General features: G+C 44.1%; 1 protein-coding gene across 6 annotated transcripts in view; it reads right to left on the bottom strand.

Annotated features, from left to right (window-relative positions):
* The window catches only part of RASA3 (RAS p21 protein activator 3), a 145,867-nt gene that overhangs the window by 99,676 nt on the left and 23,185 nt on the right, over nucleotides 1–23,006 (bottom strand). For 5 of the 6 annotated variants that reach the window (XM_085552385.1, XM_015849528.3, XM_085552405.1 and 2 more), the window contains exon 1: nucleotides 10,986–11,201. The exons of the other annotated variant lie outside the window; for it this stretch is intronic. In XM_085552385.1, coding sequence (XP_085408511.1) covers nucleotides 10,986–11,040 — 55 coding nt within the window. In that variant the 5' untranslated portion in view covers nucleotides 11,041–11,201. Of the gene's footprint in view, nucleotides 1–10,985; nucleotides 11,202–23,006 lie in introns of those variants that run through there. 6 annotated transcript variants of the gene reach the window in all.

The following is a 23,006-nucleotide window of genomic DNA, read 5'->3' as shown; positions in this document are numbered from 1 at the left end:
TACTTTCTATTCTCCAGACCCAAACGGTCACTACAACCGTTTTCTACTCAACTCCTGCCCTCCTCAAGCACTTCAGCTAAAGCAGTTGCATTGACTCAGGAGAAGTCAGCTCCTCCTGCAGACGTTAAAGCTGCTAGGCAGCCCCTTGCTTTAAAACAGGCTTTAAAATAGGGATTTAATTAAAACAGAAATTAAAAAAAAATGCCAGAAACAGAATTTGGGATCTCCTCTGACCCTTGGGAGAGCTATTCATTCTGGTATTGCATTTTATTTCCCCAGCAGTGAATATTGCTTTCACTGCAAGAGCCCTGTGATGTCAAGGAGGGTGCAGAAGGCATTAAAATGCAGATTGACAAGAACAGGATCTCAAAAGGAAGGAAACAAGACTTTGCCAGGCAGAGAAACAGAATCCTCCTTGCGCTCTGCTGTACCATCCCCTAGTTGGGCTCTTGCTGCCCTCTGCACTGCTTGACCAGAGCAGTTCTGAAGAACTTAATGGACTTAAAGAAGCACAGTACTTATTTATTTATTTATTTATTTATTTATAAGATGTATTCCCATATAGCTGGAGTTTCATGTTCACATGAACATCAGATCAGGCACTGGCAAAGCTACCCAGAGGTGCTTGTGGCCAAGTTGGATGGGGCCCTGGGCAGCCTGAGCTGGAGGGGGGCAGCCCTGCCCATGTCAGGGGTGGGCTGCAAGGTGCCTTCCAACCCAAATCATTCTGTGACTCCACGTAAGTAAAGTATCCAAGCCGTCTTACAGGCAGAACAGCACCTATGTGTTTCAATGACTATCCTAAATCAGGCTGTCTTTCAAATAGTTATTAAAAATTTAGAAAAGCCTCAACCTCCTCCCTTTTCTCCCCCAGGCACTCTCAATTCAGAGCCCTACAACGCAATTCATATTGCCAACTAAGTGTTCCACTCCTCAAAAGAAATCACTTAACCATGACCTTGATTATAAGCTTTTTTTTTTTTTTGGTGCCATAATTTTACTTTAATGTCTGTTAAAAATAAACAAACAGAAATCCTGATTAAAATAAAGCCAACCCACTGGCTCAAAGTGACGTTTTGCAGCTTTATACTTCTATCGCCCTCATCCTGTGCTGGCCTATTTTATCATTAATCTCATGTTCTCCACAGAAAGCGATCATTCAAGTACATACAAAGCAGCACAAAGCAAAAACACAGAGAGTGGGCTTCAGCCCATCCCCCCCACACTCTGCTACCCCTGCAGGTACAACACTCAGCACATTCGGTTTCCAGTGCACCGAATTAGGGCCCAGGAGCACAAACTTCATCAGGTCTACCAACCAACACAACTTTGCATTGTGCCTGGTCTGATAAGCACGGTATTTGCTCCTATGGGATTCCCAATGCAGGGTGCATGGCGCTGCTGAAATAGGGACCCTGCCTTAAAGAACAAAGAAAAGGAGGCTGAGGGAAGACCTTATGGCCCTCTTCCAGTACTTGAAAGGTTCTTACAGTGAGAGTGGGGCAGGTCTCTTCTCAATAGTGACAAGTGACAGGACGAGGGGAAATGGCCTCAAGTTGCGCCAGGGCAAGTTTAGGTTGGATATTAGGAAGAATTTCTTTACAGAAAGGGTAGTTAGGTACTGGAATAGGCTCCCCAGGGAGGTGGTTGAATCACCATCCCTGGTTGTGTTTAAGAGCCATTTGGATGTGGTACTAAGGGATATGATTTAGTGTAGGGTTTTTAGAGTTAGGGTACTGGTTAGGCTGCGGTTGGACTTGATGATCTTCAAGGTCTTTTCCAACCTGGGTAATTCTATGATTCTAAAAAAGAAACACAAAATAATAAAAAATAAGATTCAGCAAGTTTGACTTCATAAAACTAGGAGAAAAATATGCTCTCAATTCCAGAGATTCGCTTTGCACAACAAAGAAAAGCCTACATTCAAGAGAATGAGGTACAAATATTCTCTTACCTTTAGGATGACTGACTCCCATTACCAGACGCATACAAAAAAATGTGTAGGCGTCACTATGAAACCCCAGTAATGACAGCACATGCAACATTTCCAACTAGACTATTACAGAGATCAGTTACATTCAGTCCTGAAGTTGATTTAACACAGTCATTCACTTGAATATTTTCTACTTTCAAACCCACAGCTTCTGGAAGGCTGTCACAAAAGCAGGTGTCAAAACACACTAATTAGCAGCCTGTTAGAGCTTCGCTTTTACTCAAGTTATTTTGCCACATCCCAGCATCCCAAATTCCCCCGAGCACTTTTTAATTCCCTGTCAAAAGTTCCTGCCTCAGTACTCAAAAAACAGATAGGCAAGAATGGGTCTGAATGAAAGAAAAATGGAACATTTATTGGGTTTTTCTCCCCCTTAAGCAATTTTGCTTAGTAGGACAAAAAAAGCAAAAACACCACAAACCCCACCATGGTAGGGAAGGGAATCAAATACAGAATATCACTCCTACTGTCTTGCAATCTACTTCCCTCCAACCCTGCACACAACCCCAATTTCCAGGCACCACCCCAGCCTGGCTCTGTGCTTCCTAATGAGAGGGACCAAACCTGGCTCTGGTTAAGGCTGGATTTGTGACCACAATCTCTTTTCTCTTCACTAACAGCAAGGCCTGTTCCGCAGCAATTCCCTGGAGCTCCTCTTCTACAGCATCGTGCCCAGACTGGCCTATACTGCTTCTAGCGGGAACTCTGGTGTTCACAGTGGTCAGAAGGAACAGCCAAAAGCTGTTGGCTAATAGCATGTAGCAAACAGAACTGCTTGGAACAATCTATAGAGGGCAAGACCAAAGTTGGCCAATTAAAAAAAGCTGGTGGGGTCAAATCCTACCCTTACTTTGGGCCAAGGGATACTAACAGAACACAAATGTGCTTCTTCAGGTACGTTAACAACTTGGCACATTCCAGTGAGGCAGCTAAAAATAAGACAAATATTTCTATGATATTGAAGTTCTTCATGAGAAAGAAAATGCCGCCTCTTCAGCGAGACTGCGCAATTCAGAAATGGAAGGGAAAGCAGCAAGTGTGAAGAGGAGAAACAACGCTCGTAATGCAAACCAGATCCGACAGCAGGTGTCTCGTGAAGGTTCTGAAGTGGCACGATGCCACTGCACGTCTCCATGAGTACAGCCAGCACGCAGCAGCTTTTCTCTCCGTCCCAGCAGCAGCACTCACAGCTGGCAGGTGACTACAAGTAAAGAAGCAGCCGCTGGGGGGCTGGAGCTTGATGATGCTTGAGGTCCCTTCCAACCCAAGCCATTCTATGGTTCTATCATTTACATCTCCCAAAGACGAGGGATGGCTCGTCTTTGTCGCACACCTTGTCACACACACACCCCCAGCTCAGTCTTCCAAGGCTGCGTTCTCGAGCCCCGCAGCAGTCACCAGCTTCTTCCAGAGCCAAAAATGTAAGAGCAACTGTAAAATGTCACACTCTGTGTCGCCTGCAAAATAGATCTAATTTTGTATCACAAACCAGCGATTGTTCCAGGGGGAAAAAAAAAGAGAGGGGTAAAGAAAGGGAGCTTTTATACAACCCAGCAGATTTTTCTTCTCTTCCTACCACCCTCCTGCCTACAGTTTTGGAAGCTGAACGACTGCCAGAGAAATCACTGAAACTGCTTCCCGTTGAAATTCTGGAACAAAGCACCTTAGAAGTTCCCCGATACGCTTCAATTCCGCTGATAAACACGAGAGAGGAACACGTAACCGCCTCTAGGAGCTCGCTAAACGCTTTCAAACACACAGCTCAAGAAGAAGATACTGAGAGAAACAGCTTTCAGAAAGCTGCAGGGCAGCCCTGAATGGAACAGGAAATGAGGAACAAAGAAAGGAATTTCATAGATTCCAGATGTACTCTAACACCAGCTGGGAAACACAAGCAAGAATCAACTGCAGCCTTGTAAGAGGCCACCACTGACTGTTTTCTTCGAGACTTCTTGAACAAAACTAAGTAGCTGTAAACAATTTGTAAACAGAAATATTTTGGGAAGAAATTGGAAACAGTAGTAAAAATAAACTGCTTCCCCTCTCTCCTAAAGAGTTTAAAACTCAAGTGTCAGAGCATCTGGTTTATTGGAGCTGCTTCTTTAAACACAGGAATTCTATATAAGCAGCCATAACAGAAGCACAACTGTATGGCAAAGTGTTTCAAGCTGCCAGTTTTTCAGCTCTTGGAACATGAGAGCTGACTGAAAGTTGAAAGCAAGAAAAATGAAGAACCACAAAGTTCATTTCTATTATGCACCTCCTGCAGAATTTGAACTGAACGGCTATTTACATTTGTGAATTGGTTAAAAAAAAAGAAGCAGTTATCAGTCACTCTGACTTTATCCCCACAGTTACAGATTAAAACAGTAGGAGCGGTAGAACCCTGGGAAAAGGAGCTCCTTTGCAAGTCCAACCATCTCTGCTCCCTGCATAACCCCATGTCTCCAGAGCTCTAAGTTCCTTTTTCAAAACACGAAGTCAGACCTTGCAAGGCAGACTTCTTCTAAGTGCATTTTGAAATCTCTTTGAGTAACAACTCCAGTGACAAACAGACCACTCTGTTTCCTCCTGAACTCACTGTAAAAGATGAAAAGAAAGCTGAAGGTTACATCTCGTGGGATGTAGACCCATGGTATCAGAAGAGTCCTCCTCTCACTGCTGGGAAAACTATTTGTTCTTTTCAGATGAACTTCAAGGCTTTTCTCAAATTTGTCACAGATGGCTCATCTACAAAGCTTCATCTACTGCTCACCCCCCTGCTGCAGGCATATACATGTAAGGTGCAATAACACACACATTAAATACTGCATCAAGTGCTACCTGCCCAAATCCACCACTCACTGAATCAATCACAGAATCCCTCAGGTTGGAAAAGACCTTAAAGATCATCAACTCCAACCACAACCTACCCATACTACCCTAACTAACAACCCTCTGCTAAATCATGTCCTTGAGCACCACATCCAAATGGTTTTTAAGCACATCCAGGGATGGTGACTCAACCACCTCCTTGGGGAGCCTATTCCAGTGCTTAACAACCCTTTCTATAAAGTTTTTCCTGATATCCAACCTTAACTTACCCTGGCGCAACTTGAGGTCATTTCCCCTCGTCCTGTCACTTGTCACTAGTGAGAAGAGACCAACTCCACTCTCACTGTAAGAACCTTTCAGATACTGGAAGAGAGCAATAAGGTCTCCCCTCAGCCTCCTTTTCCCCAGTCTAAACAGCCCCAGCTCCCTCAGCCTTTCCTCACAGGGCACACACATGAACCACCCCTTTTGTACTGCAGCAGTTCCCCACTACATGCTTTCCAGGTATTGCAGGCAGTCACACAGCTAGACAGTTCAGCAAGTAGGGAAGACAAGTAGGGAACAACAAGATACAGCTGTTGGGCTAATGAAGAGCTCCTCGTTTTGCACTGGTGAAACATATGAGGTCTGGAAAGTACAACAGAAGAGCAGCGCTCCCAACCAAACTGAGAAGGAAAGGAGGTCAGGCTGGGCTGTAAGGCTTCAATGGTTTTGTTCTTCCCTCAGAAGACCTCAAAAAACCCCAGACATCCGACACTTTCTTCTCTTCTCACATAGTAAAGGGAGGGGGAAGAAAAGCCTCAAATCCCCCACGATCCCCAATGAATCTGTAACACATCTAACACTTGGCAATGAGCCATTAACAGTTCTGAGAAATGAAAATAGTAAAAACAAATCCAGTTCTTTGTAATCTTAAAGATTCACGTTTCACTTGGCAAAAAAAAACTTTCACCTAGAAAGCTCTTCTATAGGAGGAAAACAACACATGAAGTTTGAGGGAAGTTGCTTTCCCTTGGTAGAGTTTAGGAAAGGGGAGGAAGGAAGTTGGATTTGTTTTGTTTTCATTCCAAAACAAAGCTTTCAGTTGCATCCTAAATTCAGCCACCAGCCCGCCATGCTGAAGCAATCCAAAAGGCCCTGTGGAAGAACTGGCTCTCCATAAGTTCTAATGGATGTTGATAAAGCCGGAAGCTGAGATAGCCAGTCAGAATGTGCAAGTGTGCGACCAGCTTTACAGTCTAATAAAATACTATCTGTTACTACCTCTGACCATACCTCAAACACCAGGATTCAACCACAAAACAGCCAAAGTCCCGCTACTAGCAGCATTGAAAGCATAACAGTATGACACAACAGCGCACATTGCATTTCCACCCTTTACTCCAAGCTTCTTCCTTCCCTCACAAAACCCCTAAGGTTTATTCTCCCATCACCAGTTTGCAGAGCCTCTACCCACAAGTGAATTGTAACAAAATTAAAGGTATTAAGTACTCCGTAACAACGCTAAGTGGATTTTGCCTCATCCTTCTGCTTCTCCCCAAGAGACAAGTGGCTACGTGAGCTACTCAAAGATTTAATTCAGCTCTCGGAGAAGTGTAACTACTGCTTCCAACTGAATGATTCACAACTCAGGCTCCTCCAACAGAGATCTGTCAGTCCCTCACCCGTCACAGAGTGAGAAAGCACAGGGGGAATATCTGGCGGTCCATTTGCAGTTTGCTCGGCCTAACTCCTTTGAGAATCTTAACCCAGTGTGTGTCATCAATGGTAGTTTAGCAGTAGGCTGCTCTTTTGCATCTGCTTTCTAATCCTGCTTTGGGATGAAAGCACCTTTCAGGCATGGGGAAGCATCCTTTAAATGGGAGCATGAGTGCACTGAATGACAACTGCTGACTTGTGTTAGCATATCACAGAGCCATGTGCCAAACAGGGATGAGCATCAGGCATCAGAGACCAAACAAGAGGGGTCATGAAGGGCCACGAAGATGATCAGGGGGCTGGAGCACCTCCCCTATGAGGACAGGCTGAGGGAGTTGGGCTTGTTCAGCCTGGAGAAGAGAAGGTTGCGGGGTGACCTCATTGCAGCCTTTCGATACCTGAAGGGAACTTACACCCAGGAGGGGAGTAAACTCCTCGAAAGGGCTGACAATAGCAGTACTAGGGGAAATGGTTTTAAGTTGAAAGAGGGAAGATTTAGGTTGGATGTTAGGGGGAAGTTCTTCACTAGGAGAGTGGTTAGGCCCTGGAACAGGCTGCCCAGGGAGGTTGTGGATGCCCCGTCCTTGGAGGTGTTCAAGGCCAGGTTGGACGGGGCCCTGGGCAACCTGATCTAGTAAATGTGTATGTTTGGTGGCCCTGCCAGGCAGGGGGGTTGGAACTACATGATCCTTGAGGTCCCTTCCAACCCAGGTCATTCTGTGTGATTCTGTGTGAAGAGGTAGCACAGAAGCTAATATTGGGTCCTACTTAGCCCAATAATCTAAGGAATATGTTTTCAATCTACTTTAAAAACAAAACGAAACTTGCAGAATGTTCCAATGCAATGAAAAGTTTTCAAGAGCATCTGCTGGAAAACAAGGAACCGAAGATACCCAGCACTTACATAACAGCCTCGTGTAAGAGCATTTGGTACTGAGACCAGCAGATAATCACCTCAATAAGAAGACAAGAAAACACCATTAGCTCTCACAGCGGAGATTGCTTTTTCCAAATTTATTAATTCCAAAAGAAAAAGTAAATAGAAAATGTGCTTCCTGATATCAGAAGCTCTGAACAGATGTTTCGTGGTTCCATTCACATATTCTGCACCCTCCACAGCCCGTCAGACTCAAGCCTTAAATAGCTTTCAGCGTGATAATTAATAACAGCAGAAGTTACCACTTTATTTTAACACAGCGTGAATTTGAATTGCACTCGATAACCTTTCGACATGCAGAAATGATCCTGAGAAGTCTTGAATATATTCAGGGTGAGATGCAAATAACTCTTCTTCCTTTCTTAACTCGTTGGTCCACTAACTTTGAAACATTGCAAAGACATCAGTGATTTCCTAAAAGAGATTTTACGCTTCCTAAATAATCATCCACTATGAGATAAATCTATATATAGAAGGACATATAGGCAAAAATTCTCTTTGTCTAAAAATACCTACTGAACAGCCTCCCGCCCCACTTAAATGGGAATAAATCCTTTTACAGTATTAGGCGGTGAGCATGTTTAGTCACACTTACTTGCTTCCATGAGTAACCACTTAAGACAAGGCAGTAAATCCCAACAGACAACATTAAGAGGGACATCTTCTCAAGGCAAAGTGGATTTCCCTGATCAATCTTAGGATTATTAGACTGATGGAGACATAAAGTTTGCCAGAGTCAAGACAGGTCCTCCATACCCTTACAGAAACACAGGGAGATGTTCCCCTCATTCACAGAGTCACAGAATGACCCGGGTTGGAAGGGACCTCAAGGATCATGTAGTTCCAACCCCCCTGCCTAGCAGGGCCACCAAACATACACATTTACTAGATCAGGTTGCCCAGGGCCCCGTCCAACCTGGTCTTGAACACCATTTCACCATTAAAATTTCAGATTTATTCCATATCAAGTTTCATGATCGAAGGGCAACAAATACCTTCTCATTGCAACCAACCTGCTTAAACACTAGGATTCTAGCACTTCAGCAAACACTCACTCCCTGATTTCACCTAAAACTCTCAGCTTCCAAAGAAAAGTCCAATTCCTTTCACAATATCTGAAGCTACGTTGCTCTCTTTAAGTTAGCAAAGAAAGCAAAGCAAAGTTAGGGGTCAAGTAGACAGCACGGTCTACAGCCCAACACCCAATCTTAGAGTGGAGCCTAATACTCTAAGAGACACGAGTACTAAATTTGGGGAATCATGAAACACTTGTTACTTTACAGGGACATGAGTGGTTTTGTTAGATGCTCAATAATTTCACAAAGGAAAACTTGCCAGAAAGTTCTCTGCTAACCAGGATGCAGCCTTCCAAAGCAGAAATGATGAATCATAGAATTACCCAGGTTGGAAAAGACCTTGAAGATCATCAAGTCCAACTGCAGCCTAACCAGAACCCTAACTCTAAAAACCCTACACTAAATCATATCCCTGAGTACCACATCCAAACAGCTCTTAAACACAGCCAGGGATGAATAGGAGCTTTTCATTTTTTTTCAGCTGAATGTTTAATATTTGATGCCATTTAAGGAGAAAAATGGAGCGATTAGGTACAGCGTGTTTACTAAATACTATTAACAGCACAAGGCAAGTCATGTTGTCAAGCAGAAGCTGCTCTTTGTAGTTTTTCCAGCCAATCGTCAGCCACACAGTCTTCTGTTGTTTCCTTTCAGGTTTTGAAACACTGACTCATGGAAATATCAGCAGTGCACACTTCCTCAAAGTGGCAATCTTATAGGAAGTGTTTGTTTAGTCTTACATGACACATTGTTTTGTTTATGCAGAAGGGATTCCGGGAAAAATAATCTTCTACGAAGGAAAAAAAGACAAGAGGACAACAGCTTTGGTTAAAGAAAGCCAAAAGGAATCAATTTTGAATGGACATTTGAAGAGCGCAGTCATTAGCACACGCATTTCATTTTCTGTTTCACTGTATGTCGCTTATTTGCAACAGATGTGAGCAAAAGTATTTGGGCACTGAGTTCTTTCAGTTCAACAAAGCAGAGAATAAACCAGAAATTGGACAAAGGGCAGCAGGGTAACAATTCCAACCTACCACCCTACCAAGCTGCTATCCACAGCAGCTTGACAGCATTCACAGTGCTGGCCCATGGCAACACAATCACAGAATCACAGAACCACAGAATGACCCAGGTTGGAAGGGACCTCAAGGATCATGTAGTTCCAACCCCCCTGCCTGGCAGGGCCATCAAACATACACCTTTACTAGATCAGGTTGCCCAGGGCCCTGTCCAACCTTGTCTTGAACACCTCCAAGGACGGGGCAGCCTGTTCCAGGGCCTAACCACTCTCCTAGTGAAGAACTTCCCCTAACATCCAACCTAAATCTTCCCTCTTTCAACTTAAAACCATTTCCCCGTGTCCTGCTATTGTCAGCCCTTTCGAAGAGTTTACTCCCATCCTGGGAGTAAGTTCCCTTCAGGTATTGAAAGGCTGCAATGAGGTCACCCCGCAACCTTCTCTTCTCCAGGCTGAACAAGCCCAACTCCCTCAGCCTGCCCTCATAGGGGAGGTGCTCCAGCCCTCTGATTATCTTCGTGGCCCTCCTCTGGACCCTTTCCAAAATCTCTATGTCTTTCTTGTACTGAGGGCTCCACACCTGGACACAGTATTCCAGATGGGGCCTCACAAGAGCAGAGTAAAGAGGGACAGTCACCTCCCTATCCCTGCTAACCAAGGGATATGACACAAGATCCAGCCATAGCAATACATTACGTTTGGACACACGAACATTTTCAGGCTACCAACCTGTGCACAGCTCAAGGCCTTCACCCTCTCTGTTAAGAAAGGCACACAGCCATGCTGACCTAGCGGTGCACTGTCACTGATTCACCCAAGCATCAGTCCTGTGTTTCAGCAGATTCACACCAAGCTCACTGGTGTAACGGTGCCCCTGTCCTGATTGCAGCAAACAGGCTACAGGCTGGGCAATGGTGAATCGAGATAAGAACATCTGGAAGTTGGTCAGATCAGTCAGAACTTGGCCATGAAACAACCTTCCAAAGGGCAGAACCGACTGTAGGCCTGACCACTTCTAAGTGTGATAAATGAAAGCAAAGTCATGAAATAACGTACCCTTCGCTTCTCAATGATTTACCCTTTAGACAACGCAAGACCTATCAAAGCCTCCTGTCACTACATAAGAAAGCAATCTGAGGGATATTGGACAGTGGGAACTGCTATAAGTCAAACCGATTTGCTGATGGGGATAGCGGGCCAAAGTAGCATCTCAGGACACCTCCTTCCTCACCCACTCACTGGTGCCTTCTGCAGCGAGCTACAAGCCCACAAGGAACTACAGGTGGAGGCTCCAAGATGCCAATCGCTTTACAAAGCCGACATCATCCGCCCGCTCCCCCTGCACGGCAGCCGGCTCCAGTCCCGCAGCCGAGCCCGGCCGAGCCCCGCCGCCCGCTTTCAAACTTCCGAGCGAAGGGAGCGCGGAAGCCGCCCCCCGGCCCTCACCGATTTTAATCCTGACGCTCTGGAAGACCCGCAGCCCCTCTTCTTCCACCGCCATGGTGCCGCCGTTGGGCAGCGCTCGGGCTCCTCCGCCGCGGACGCTGGTTGTGCCGTTACCGTGCCGTTACCGTATCGTACCGTGCCGGGGCAGCTCGCTGCTCGCTGCGGTGGAGCAGGCAGCGGAGCCGCCAGCCAGCACCGAACGGAACGGAGCGGAGCACAGCGCTGCACAGCGCCCGCCTCCCGTCCCTCTCGCTGGCAGCGCCCGCCCCTCCACCGCCCCCTCATTGGTCACAGGGCACCCGGCGGCGGCCGCTGCCTGCAGGGGAAGGAGAAGGAGAAGGAGGAGGAGGGCTGGGGGGAGCTGCGGTGCTTTGCAACAGCTGGAGCACGGCGCTGTGCCTTGGGCGCCCTGCAGCGGGGCCGCGCTTCAGCCGCCTTTCCCCCGCCCTCTCCCCGCATCTCCGTCCTGCCGGGCCTTGGGGGGCAGAGAGATCGGCACGGAGCGGCCGCTGCCAGACTTCGGCACAAAGTTCCACAGAGGAGCGCAGATGGTGCGCGAGATTCTGAAGGGGTTTGGTAAAGCACAGGCCTCCACTTGCCAGCATCCCTTCCGTATGTCCCTCCTCGCAGCAATGTGCCCTCCATTACATATCCCAGATTACCCACACTGTAACTTACAGCCTGTTCCCCCTCATGCTTAAGGCTCACTGGAAGCACCAGCTGGGTCTCTGTCTTCTGTGACACCCCCAGTTCTCCCCCTCCTAATAACTTCTGCCATTTTACCACCACAGCCCCAATTTAATCTCTCACAGTTCCCCTAACTCCATTTTTTTGCCTCACTTTCCAGCTCGACAAGAACCAGCGCAAGCAATGGCCTGAATAGAAGCCACAAGATGCCAATCAGAGCTCCAAGTTTAATAAATAATCATAGAACAACCTGGTTTGAAAAGGACCACAATGATCATCTGGTTCAACCCCCTGCTATGTGCAGGGTCACCAACCACCAGACCAGGCTGCCCAGAGCCACATCCAGCCTGGCCTTGAATGCCTCCAGGGATGGGCATCCACAGCCTCCTTGGGCAAGGATGCTTAAGAAGGATGCTGACCCAGACCAGCCGGCCCAATTGGGCTTCTCAGATGCTGGATGTGTCGAACAGGTTTTTAGGATGCACATTGTAACGCTCTGGACGTGCTCACAGAGAAAAAGGGATATATAGTGCTTGTTGATTTTGCTCCTTCACCACACATGTGCACACCTTGAACATATTTGCACAAAATAAATACAGGCCCACTGAGTCACCTCACTGAAGAAGAATGGCAAACAAGTGTTGTGCACTATGCTGTACACAGGCAGAAATAAGGACTTTCAGCTATAAGCAAATGGATGCACTCTCTCTCTTATCAGGATCCCTATAAGCTGACCTCACTCAAGCTCACAAATTGAGCTTACATAAATGAATAAATGAATGAATGAATGAATAAATAAGAAGGTATTTTTGTGGTGATCCAATAACAAAACTTCTACATGCTGATAATGGGAACTGATAAATCTTCCCCAGCAAGACCAGAGATAAACCTGTTTCCTTGTTGCAAATACTACAGATATTTCATAATATTTTACTTCTCTTTGATTTCTGTGTTTGCCTTTGGGACATAAAGACTTCAATTGACCTCATTTCCCAGTCAAAGCTTTTCTCATCTGCTGAAAGTTGACCCCAAAATAGTCATTAAAAAAATCAATTCCGTTCCCAGCATTGGCTGCTGTAAGAGTTACTCTCAGCAGACACTCAACAGAATATCCTTCCCAATTTGCAGCTGTGCTCTTCTCAGATAGCCACGGCACTTAGAATCATAGAATCATAGAATTACCCAGGTTGGAAAAGACCTCAAAGATCATCAAGTCCAACCACAGCCTAACCATAGTACCCTAACTCTAATAACCCTCTGCTAAATCATATCCCTGAGCACCACATCCAAACGGCTCTTAAACACATCCAGGGATGGCGATTCAATCACCTTCTGGGGAGCCTATTCCAGTACCTAACTACCCTTTCTGTGAAGAAGTCTTTCCTAACATCCAACCTAAACTTACCTTGGTGCAACTCCTCATATGTCTGAGGAGGTTACTCAGATACTCTTCAGGTTACCTACCAGCCCTCTTCCGCTGGAGCAATCTGAGCGTGTTTCTATGTATCAGCATGTTAGTTTATTTTGTGTTGTCTCTATTGATATAAAGCTAAAAGCTCTTTGCTTCCTCAGTAACAAGCATCTGTCTCCAAATCTACACGCTGTGTAGTCCAACAATGTAAATGAAATCAATGCTTCAAAGCTGCATGAATATGTATTTTTAAAGATGTTAAATGCATTATAAGAAGCAGCCGGGGAATGTGCATTGCTTTTTCAATATCTCCATTGTTGAAATGAAACCTCGACACCAACGTATCACATATATCTGTGTATTGCAGATAACATGTGCGTGCAACATGAGGTTTGCAGCTGCTGGCATTCTGATCAAGAAATCCAGGCGAAGTGAAATGCTGCCTTTTAAGACATGAATGAGTCTGTTAATGACAATATCTCTTCCAACTTCTGTTCATCCAGGCCATATGGGTTTGTATTACCAGCTCTTCAGAGGATTCTTGGGTCTAAATTAGACTACAAAGAAGGTCATTTTCTGTGACTCATTTGTGCCAGGCAAGAAAATCATTTCCTCTCTTGATCTCCATGATAGCTTTCTCTTGGGAGGAAGGAGAATATAAGAAGCTTTCTAATCTCCTTCTGCATTATGCAAGAAACTAACAAAATATGAGCCCGCTGTTCTCTGGGTACCAGAGTTGCTACCTATATCTATGTGGTATTACTGCTTCTTAACATTCTCCTAGGTTCTTCTTATCAGCAGCCCCAGAAAGCAAAAGGCTGATAGCAGATCTGCATGTAATGTGATTGAGCAAACTTTCATTCAAAACAAGATGAAATGCGGGAAAGAAAAGGAAAGGGGGGGGTGGGGTGTAAAGAATGGAAGATTAAAACAAACAAACAAGCAAACCACACCAGGGACACTGTCCTTTTTAGGGAAAAGATAAAGTGCTCAGGAAATAGAAAATAAAGTGCATAATTAATAGAGAGGCTAATGGAGACATCATGAATCTACTCTCAGTTATGCCCCTGAGTTGCTAAACAATCTGAGGGAAATATATGTGCAATTCATTTTCCCATAAGTGATTTCCCATAAATGAAGTGGCAGCTCCCTTGCTTTTGTGAAACATTTTATGCTGTACATCTGTGTTATGCTGTAGAAATCATTTTAATCTGAAAAAAAATCACTACAAATTGCTTGAATCTGAAAAACAAATCACCTGTCTTGCAGTAGCCTACAGGTAAGCCATTTCTTCATCTAAACCTTGTTGCCATATATTTATCTTAGTGGCTCTTGAGAGAGCTTTTCCAGTGAGTGTATAAGATCACTTTTTTAATCCATTCATAGATTTTTCCCTTCCCAAGACAAGCTTTAGCTATGAATTGCATTAAAAGATTCTTCTCTGTGTGTTAAAGTGTTGGCCAATAACCAAGTCATTTATAATTGCCTGTGGCAGTCAACTTGTAAGCTGTTTTTACACTTCCTTTCCATCCCCAGCACTTCTTCCCTGACCTGAAAGCCTAGTTATTTTTCTTGTACAGAAGCCTCTGATCATCTTCTGTTTCTTTCACCATAGTTGTCGTTCCCGAAGGTGCAGAGAACGAGGATCAAGCAAGTATTCAACTATGAGGACACCACCAATGGATGCAATGACATGATGACTTTTCTTTTCTTTGTACTGTTTCCCTTTTCTAACAATTCTTAACACTGTACTGAGTGCATCAATGACATTGAACATCCTGCTGACTTGTTGGTTTTGGTTGTTTTTTGGAAGGAATGGCTTTAGTTCCCATACTATTACAGTGAAGACCTGCCTCCCTGGAATGCCACCAGAAAAGGGAAAAAGAAAGAATACCAAAAGATTTTTTACACTTTTAGTCAAGATCTCTTAATAAGATACCACTAAAACAGTGGCCTTTAGATAACATATATATATATATATATATATATGTGTGTGTGTGTGTGAATATATGGAATATATGGGAATATCCAGTTTAGCCTACAGGTGCCTGGCTTCAGAATGAAAGTTAAAAAATCAAATAAAATCTGCTCCAGAAGTCTTAGAACCAGCTGGTCAGGAAAGTGCTCCAGCCCTTCCCCCAGACCTCATACATACTGAAGTATGGCAGAAATATAATGAGCCTACAAAAGGAGGAAATGAAGAATTAGCCTGGGATTACCTGTGTCTCTGCAAATTAGGAGCCTGCATCTGACATAACTACAGAGGAATGAAGAAAGACTAAAGAAACAGCCTGTAAGTTCAGTCTGGCAAAGAGAAACACTTTGGCCATTATATGAAATGAAAGAGGGGAAGGAAGAGAACGATGAAAAGTTTTTGTCAGCAAAATGTGGCCAAGGGAGCGAGCAAGTGACAACAAGAAAATATGGATTTCACACAAGTACTGAAGGGACAAAGTTTAATTGAAGGGGAAACAGAAAAGAGCAGGCGCTACTGAGATGGCTGTGACTGAGCTCCGTGTACGCACCATATATATACACATATGGTGCATATAAAAGTATAGATAGTAGATCTGTGAATTAGAAGCAGAAAAACTGGGGTTCACACTGTGTTTACTACATTTAAAGAAAGCAAAGGTCTACACTGTGGTCCCTGGATGCTGGAAGAGAAGCATGTCTACCTATTGTTCCTACCACTTGTCTTTGCTAAAAAAACTCGCCTTTTTGCTGGTTGTTGCTGTAATGCTGGGCCAGGAAGAGGCCAGGAGAGGGAAAGAAAATGGCTTTAATTACAGGAAAAGGGGGCCAGTGAGAACTGGTTTTTACAATAGCCGAGACAGGACAATTCCTTTTTGTGTTGTACGTTTATAAAATTCTTTTTAAAAGAACAATTTGCTCTTTCAGTTCTTGTTCATCACTTCTAAAACTCCGCCAGCCTGATGTCCTTCTACAAACTGAAACTTCGGCAGGGGAAATTCAGGCTGGACATTAGGAAGTATTACTTCTCGGAAAGGGTAGTCAGGCATTGGAATGCACTGCCCAGGGAGGTGGTGGAGTCACCGACCATGGGAGTGTTCAAGAAACGTCTGGATGTTGTGTTGGGGGATATGATTTAACTGGGAAGTATTGGTGATGGTTGGACTGGATGATCTTCTAGGTCTTTTCCAACCTTGATAATTCTGTGATTCTGTGTTAAAATCCAACTCACTACAGCCAGCTCGCTGTGCAGCATTCAGTGTCCTGATGAAATATACCAACAAGAGATACCTTCAACTTCAACTTGTAGCAGCACCGTGTCCTGACTTTTATCTGCTTTATTTGAGCCTATAACTTTTTATTTCCTATTAAGAAACAAATCCCTTTATTCTCCCATAAAAGATTATAATGTCATGAAATTGCATTAAAATCTTACAGGGAAAGGAAGCCCACAGTGGTTACATACAAGAACGGAATGTGGTAAATTTTACTACAGTTTAGTAGGTTTGCATCCATTCTCACCTCTCCCACGTCAGCTTTTTGTGGACCAGCAGTAGAGTGCCCAGGGGGAAGCCACAGGGATTGCACTACCAGCACCTACCTGAAAACACCCATAAAACAAACACTTCTCGGTCTCCCAGCTGTGTTCCAGTTTTGTGGCATAAGAAAGATATATGACAGATGCTATAAAGTTTACATCAATTTGGAGAAGCTCTGCATGATTTCTGCACAACCAGTACTGTGAGTAAGTAACACAGCTATCCCACACGAGGCTCTAAGCTTTTAATAGACTTTTCCATATAGTCACACATTTACTGTGGGTCAGATCCTGTTGTCTTCTGTTTGGTCAAAAATCCCATTTCCCATTGAAGTCAACGCTGGCGGGTCAGCATGTGAACGCCAGGCTCGCTCTCCTTGGTGAATAGCTTCCATTCAGCTCTCTGGGATTAGTCATGGGCATGAGTAACATCCAACAAGGGCAAAAGGAGCAAAATCCGGTCCTCATTAGGGACTGCTAAATGGAAACATACCTCATTCTGTCAGTAGGACCACTTGCGCAGGGAGCTCTGTTGGCAAGGTGCTACCTAAGAAAGACAATGCAGCGCAATTTGGCACCATGCTTTTAAGACTGATTTTTCCAAGAAGTGGCTAATTATCCAGGCATGACTGCATGGAGGAGCTCTCTCCCATCACAGTGCATAAGCAAAGATAATCTTATACCATGAAACACAATTAGCCAGATGGTTATTTGGAAGGTTTTGGAATAGAAGCAATTTCTCTGATCTGTGAGATAGAAAATAAAATCAAAGCTGAATTTAAAATAAAATAAAATAAATCATACAACACTTGATTCCTAAGCATTTAATTACATATTATCATGGGTAACTACTAATCTGCTCCAATTATGCAATCTTATTTTATTGATGTCGGAAACACATTTATAGCTACTATATAATGTGTATATTGAAGTAAATATCTGAGTAAACAGTCTGGGAAACACATCATTTGTACCCAGATTCAGTTACTAGCACGATTGTCATCTGCCACCTGCTGGAAATAGCTGTGATATCTCAACTTCGTTCCACAGATAAAAGCTCTGGTCACTCATCAAGCAAACACAGATGTCAAAGAGCAAAACATCCTTATAGACAGAGTATATTCCTTATAGTCTAGAGTAGATTCCTCTTGCACCCTGGGGGAAAGTTCAGTTTGCACACGAGGGGCTCTTAGTGCATCCATACAGAAACCACATTGTGACACTGTTTGAACAAATAGAAACTGAATCTGCAGATAACAATGTTATTTGCCCTATTTGCCCCTGCTTGACCAAAGAACAAGATATATAAACTGAAATTAAAACATCCGACTGCTGCCAAACTGGCATAGCGCTGCCATACGGGATCACAGGGGATTTGTTCCATTAACCACATTGGCTTTGAGCTTCACTTGAAGAGATGGGCCATCTTGCCATTGTGGCTGTCTCTCCAAACCCTTCAGAGGAACAGAACCTGCCTGTACAAGACATCTGCTCTCACTCAAAAATAAAAACAAAAGAGAAAGGTTTGGATCTGGATGCGGTATTTCTTAGAACGTCAGAGCCTTGCAACTTGCTGCCTCAGTGCCAGCAAACCAGAGCAAAGAATCCAAGTAAGCCAGAGGGTGAATTTAAAGCAGCATTGCAGGACCTGCTTTCCCCTGTGCCTTGCCATGGATGAGATGCAGGTGAGACCAGCAGTTCTGGTCGTGCAAGTGATTTTTGAAGGTTATCTGGGTCTGTGGGATGGAGTGGAGAATGAAAGACGAGAAAAACATTCTCCGATATTACTCACATCCAAGCTTCTAATAAAATTATGATTAATTTTTAACTTTGTCCACTAACTAAAGCATTAAGATGTTTAGAGCAGGAAGAAGTAATATAAGCCCTGACAGCACTACCTAGCAGTTTACAGCAAAATCTGAAATGCAGCGCAATGCACATTAGTAAGGATTAATGCTGGCATCTGCTCTACTGCACACACCACTGGGCAGAGCAACACACGTCTGAGCAGGCTGCTCCAGAGCAGCAACACTCACACAGTGAGCACTAACCGCAGCCCATGCATGACAGCATGCACCCACCCGCACACATACCAGGCAGTGTTTCTGTTGACATTGGTTTTTAGCCAGAAGCATGGAATTATTTGCATTGGAAGAGTTGAAAGCCCATCCAAATCCAACCCAGAGCCGTGGGCAGGGCTGACCCCGACCAGCTCAGGCTGCCCAGGGCCCCATCCAACCTGGCCTTGAGCACTTCTAGGGATGGGGCACCACAGCTTCTCTGGGCAGCTGTGCCAGCGCATCACTGCCCTCTCTATGAAAAAATCCCAATCTAGATCTTCCTTCTTTTGGTTTAAGACCATCTCCCCTTGTCCTATCACTATCAGACTATGTAAAAACTCAGTCTCTAGTTGTAAGCATCACGCTATCTGGCATTTCTGATGTAGATGTTGAATATTGTCCAAAGAGTTAAAATCATGTATGTGTTCATCAATGTTTTAAATATATATATATAAACTTCTTTTAATTACAGCAGTGTTTTTCCATTCTTCTTCCTCTCTTCCCACCCTCCTTCCCTCCACTCAATTTCTCAGACAGTAAATGGGTTACACAGTTTTTTTCTTCCCAACCAGAAATGAATTCCTACTCAAAGCTTCCATAAAGGGCCAAGCACGACAGAAGCATCTGGCAGGTCTGCTTTAGTACAGCAGCAGGTGTCCCCGTCCTCCCAATCCCTCCTTCAGCACGACAGCACTCAGCCCTTAGATAGAAGTGTCCAGGTATACTGCACACAGGGACAGAGTGTGCCCTCCCACCCCAGCAGCTTTTTCCAGTTGCTTTTTTTATCCCCCTAACTATAGACAAAGTCCTCAACCCCTCAGCTGGGTGGTTTGCTTTTGAGTTATATGATAAGTGTGTGCCTTTGCAGGGTCAAAGTCACAGCTTTGGATCCTATCATGTAACATACTGAACTGGCAGAAGAACATTTTGGCTTCTCTCAGCATCTCCAAATGCTCATCCAGGGAAAGGCAGTGAAGGACTCAAGCACACCCACAAGTGGCTTCAGTCATGCAGCTCAGTTTGTTTGAGTGCTCAGAGTTGGTCACATTAAGATACTTTATTAAGTAAAGTGAGAGATTGTCATGACTGTAAAACAACCAGGAAAGCTACTAACAAAAAATCTCATTGTGCTCTTCAAACATGCAGAAAACATTTAAGCTTCAGAAAATGTATATTCAGCTTCTTATATTTTCCCTACTATATATACAACGTTAAAAGCAAAAGCAAATAGGACGAAACGGGATTTTGTTCAGAGTGAACAACATTATCTCCAAAGATGTGGACTGTACTGAGGATGCAGAGATAGAAGAAGACTCCTTTAAAGGTAAAGGTAAGGGAAGACTCCTTTAACTTTTTCAGTGTCTGGCCATAAACACAAGCAGAGCCAGGTTGCCCAAGGAGGCTGTGGATGCCCCATCCCTGGAGGCATTCAAGGCCAGGCTGGATGTGGCTCTGGGCAGCCTGGTCTGGTGGTTGGTGACCCTGCACATAGCAGGGGGGTTGAAACCAGATGATCATTGTGGTCCTTTTCAAGCCAGGCCATTCTGTGATTCTATGATTATTGTGCGTTAGATTGCATATATATTTGAAGAGATGCATTTCAGCTTTCTATACCTTGGTATTTGCAGGTTCAAGAGAGTGCTAGGCCCAATTCTGCAGCAATAGCTGCCTTGGACAGCAAGATGATGGAGTTGTTGCCATTCCCCTGCACACACACAAAACACTGTGTGTAAGATGACCAATACAAAGAGCCCTGTGCTCAAGTGGGCTGTTCCTTCTACCTCCTAGCACAGAGCAGCTCTGGAAGTACTGGAAAAGACTCCCCAGGGAGGTGGTTGAATCGCCATCCCTGGTTGTGTTTAAGAGCAATTTGGATGTGGTGCTCAGGGATATGATTTAGTGTAGGGTTCTTAGAGTTAGGGTATTGGTTAGGCTGCGGTTGGACTTGATGATCTTCAAGGTCTTTTCCAACCTGGGTAATTCTATGATTCTGTGATTCTATGGAGAGGGAAATCTGTTTCCCTCCACCCAACCTCTAGCAAGCTGTCTGTTGAGGCCCAGCTCTGGAGAGACGAAGCTGAGCTGAAGGAGCAGCTTTTCCATTTTTGTATGGGCCCAAGGAAACATCTTTGCCCACTTGGCGCCCCCCTGAACATCACCAGTGAAGCCTGAAATTCAAGACAGCCCTATGTGAGAGCCAGTGATCACCTTTGTAATTTACCTGACTTTTGCAGGCCTGATTGAGTATTCAGTAACTCAACAGCCATCAGACAGCACATGGACAAAGAAAGTTGAAGAGGCTGTTAAAAACCAGAAATGTTTTGCTATAAACACAGTGGCTTTTTTTTTTTTTTTTTCTGAAGCTTTTTGCAATGTGCACACTTACAGATGAAAAAAAAGCAAACCAAAAAGAATGTTTTCAACAAGTTATTGCAGTGCAAAAATGACACCTCACACTGTGGGTTTGCTCACTGCATTAACTGAGGCGTACCTTCCCATTAAGAGCTCAGTAAATATAGCTTCCTATACAACACTCTGCTTATTTACAGAGCTGTATGAAGCATTATTAATAGCTTACACCTTGTCTTTCCTTAGCTGGCAGGAGGCAGGTCTGGCTAACGAAGTCTAATTGGTGATCTATTTTATATACAAACAAAATACTCTTTGGAATGCTTTGCTGCAAGGTTCAGTTCTTATTTGCTAGCTGTTAAACGTATTTTTTGAAATGCTACCACCAGCTATTCATTCTTTTTCTTAGCAGAATACCATGACAACCATCACGTGACTGGCTACAAACATACCACAAGTCTCCAGGGCTTTGCTTTAGGAAGGCTCAGGCTGATATTACTCATGCTTTTATTTTCTTTTCCCCAAAGCCCAGAGTCTGAGACGTTTTACTTTGTGTAAGATGCATCAAGCCTACCAGCCAGTTTTACCTTGTAGCAGTAAATATCTTCAGCTAGAATGGGACAAAGCAAAGTACAAAGAGAGCAGGAAAAGGGTAGGTACAATTGCCTGATAAAGAACAAAAGCCTTCATGGAATAATAAGCCAACCTAAAAGCTCCAGCTCTTCTCTGCTCATTCTTAGCACTGTTATGGAAGCTAACAATCAGCAGTAAGTTACAAGAGACGTGTTTAGAGACTACCCCACAAATGTAGGTATGCCTTTTGTGTCCATCTAAAATGATCACAATGATGTTCACCAGAAGGGAAAAAGATTGACAGGCATCTGCTCCATAACACATTACTGCTTCCTATTGAAAATACATAAGCAGTGAATACAATCAGTGATGATTCAACTGTATTGCTACCTTCAGAAGATTGTATCACAATATAATTAGTTTTAATATGAAGAAGTAGTTCTTCATTATTTCCAAACCGGGTCTGTTTCATTAACTGTATAAAAATATCTTCCTTCCTTCCTTCCTTCCTTGCATTGTTCCCATAATTTGACTTGCAGGTGGAAAAATGCTAAAGATGAGGTAGAGAACTGAATTTGAGATATTTTCCTCATCAAATGGACAGTATTGAAATAAATAATTACATTTCCTTCTGTGTGAATTAACCTTGAGAGGCTTGCTAGGACACCAGTATGGCCGCCTGAGCAGCGGCTCTTTTAAACTGGGGCACTGGTTGGAGTGCAGCAGAAATACTCCCTGCAGCCATTATGCTTATAGAACTCTCCTTTGTTTGGCATACAGAACACTAAGTGTGCACACAAGGGCATTCAGAGGCCAGGAATAGAGGTTAGATATTGCAGTGCTATAGAGCAAAGAAATGTATTTCTAGAAAACAAAACATTTCCCACAGCTCAACGGCTCTTGGAGTAAACACAGGTGATCATTTCTGATTATTTTCTTCATGAAAAGCAAGTAGTTGCTAACATCAGGCACAGGGTGGCCTACCAAGTGTAGGGTTGTATTCTTTGCTATGGGATTCTCAAGCAGTGCCCAGTTGAACTGGCCAAGGAGGAGGCTGTCCAGGTACCCCCTGCCACACTGGGGACACCTCAGGTCCCATCTGGCTGCCTTGAAGTTCCACTCTACTCCCCATTGCCACCATTTATTCCATGTGGTTTCTTCAGCTCAAGACAAAGTGTATTCCTTCTCCCCAGGTACTGCTATTGTTTTAAATTCATTAAAATAATTAGATCTATAATTTGTTTTTAATGATCTTTTTAAAATGCTAATAAGAAGAGGGTTGGGATTAATTTCAACACAAAAGCTTCTAGTATTGCTTGCTTCCTTCTGGCAGCATCCTGAATTTGCATCTCTCTGGAAAACCTGGCACAGCTCAGGAAACCTGGGGCTTCCTTACACTAGTTACATATAGAATCATAGAATTGCTCAGT

This window comes from Coturnix japonica, chromosome 1 (genome assembly GCF_054131305.1).
Source record: "Coturnix japonica strain WE chromosome 1, WE-NBRP24, whole genome shotgun sequence".
In the NCBI taxonomy this organism is placed as follows: Eukaryota; Metazoa; Chordata; class Aves; order Galliformes; family Phasianidae; genus Coturnix; species Coturnix japonica.
Note: the sequence above shows the minus strand (reverse complement) of the source record. Positions and strands in the feature narration are given on the sequence as shown.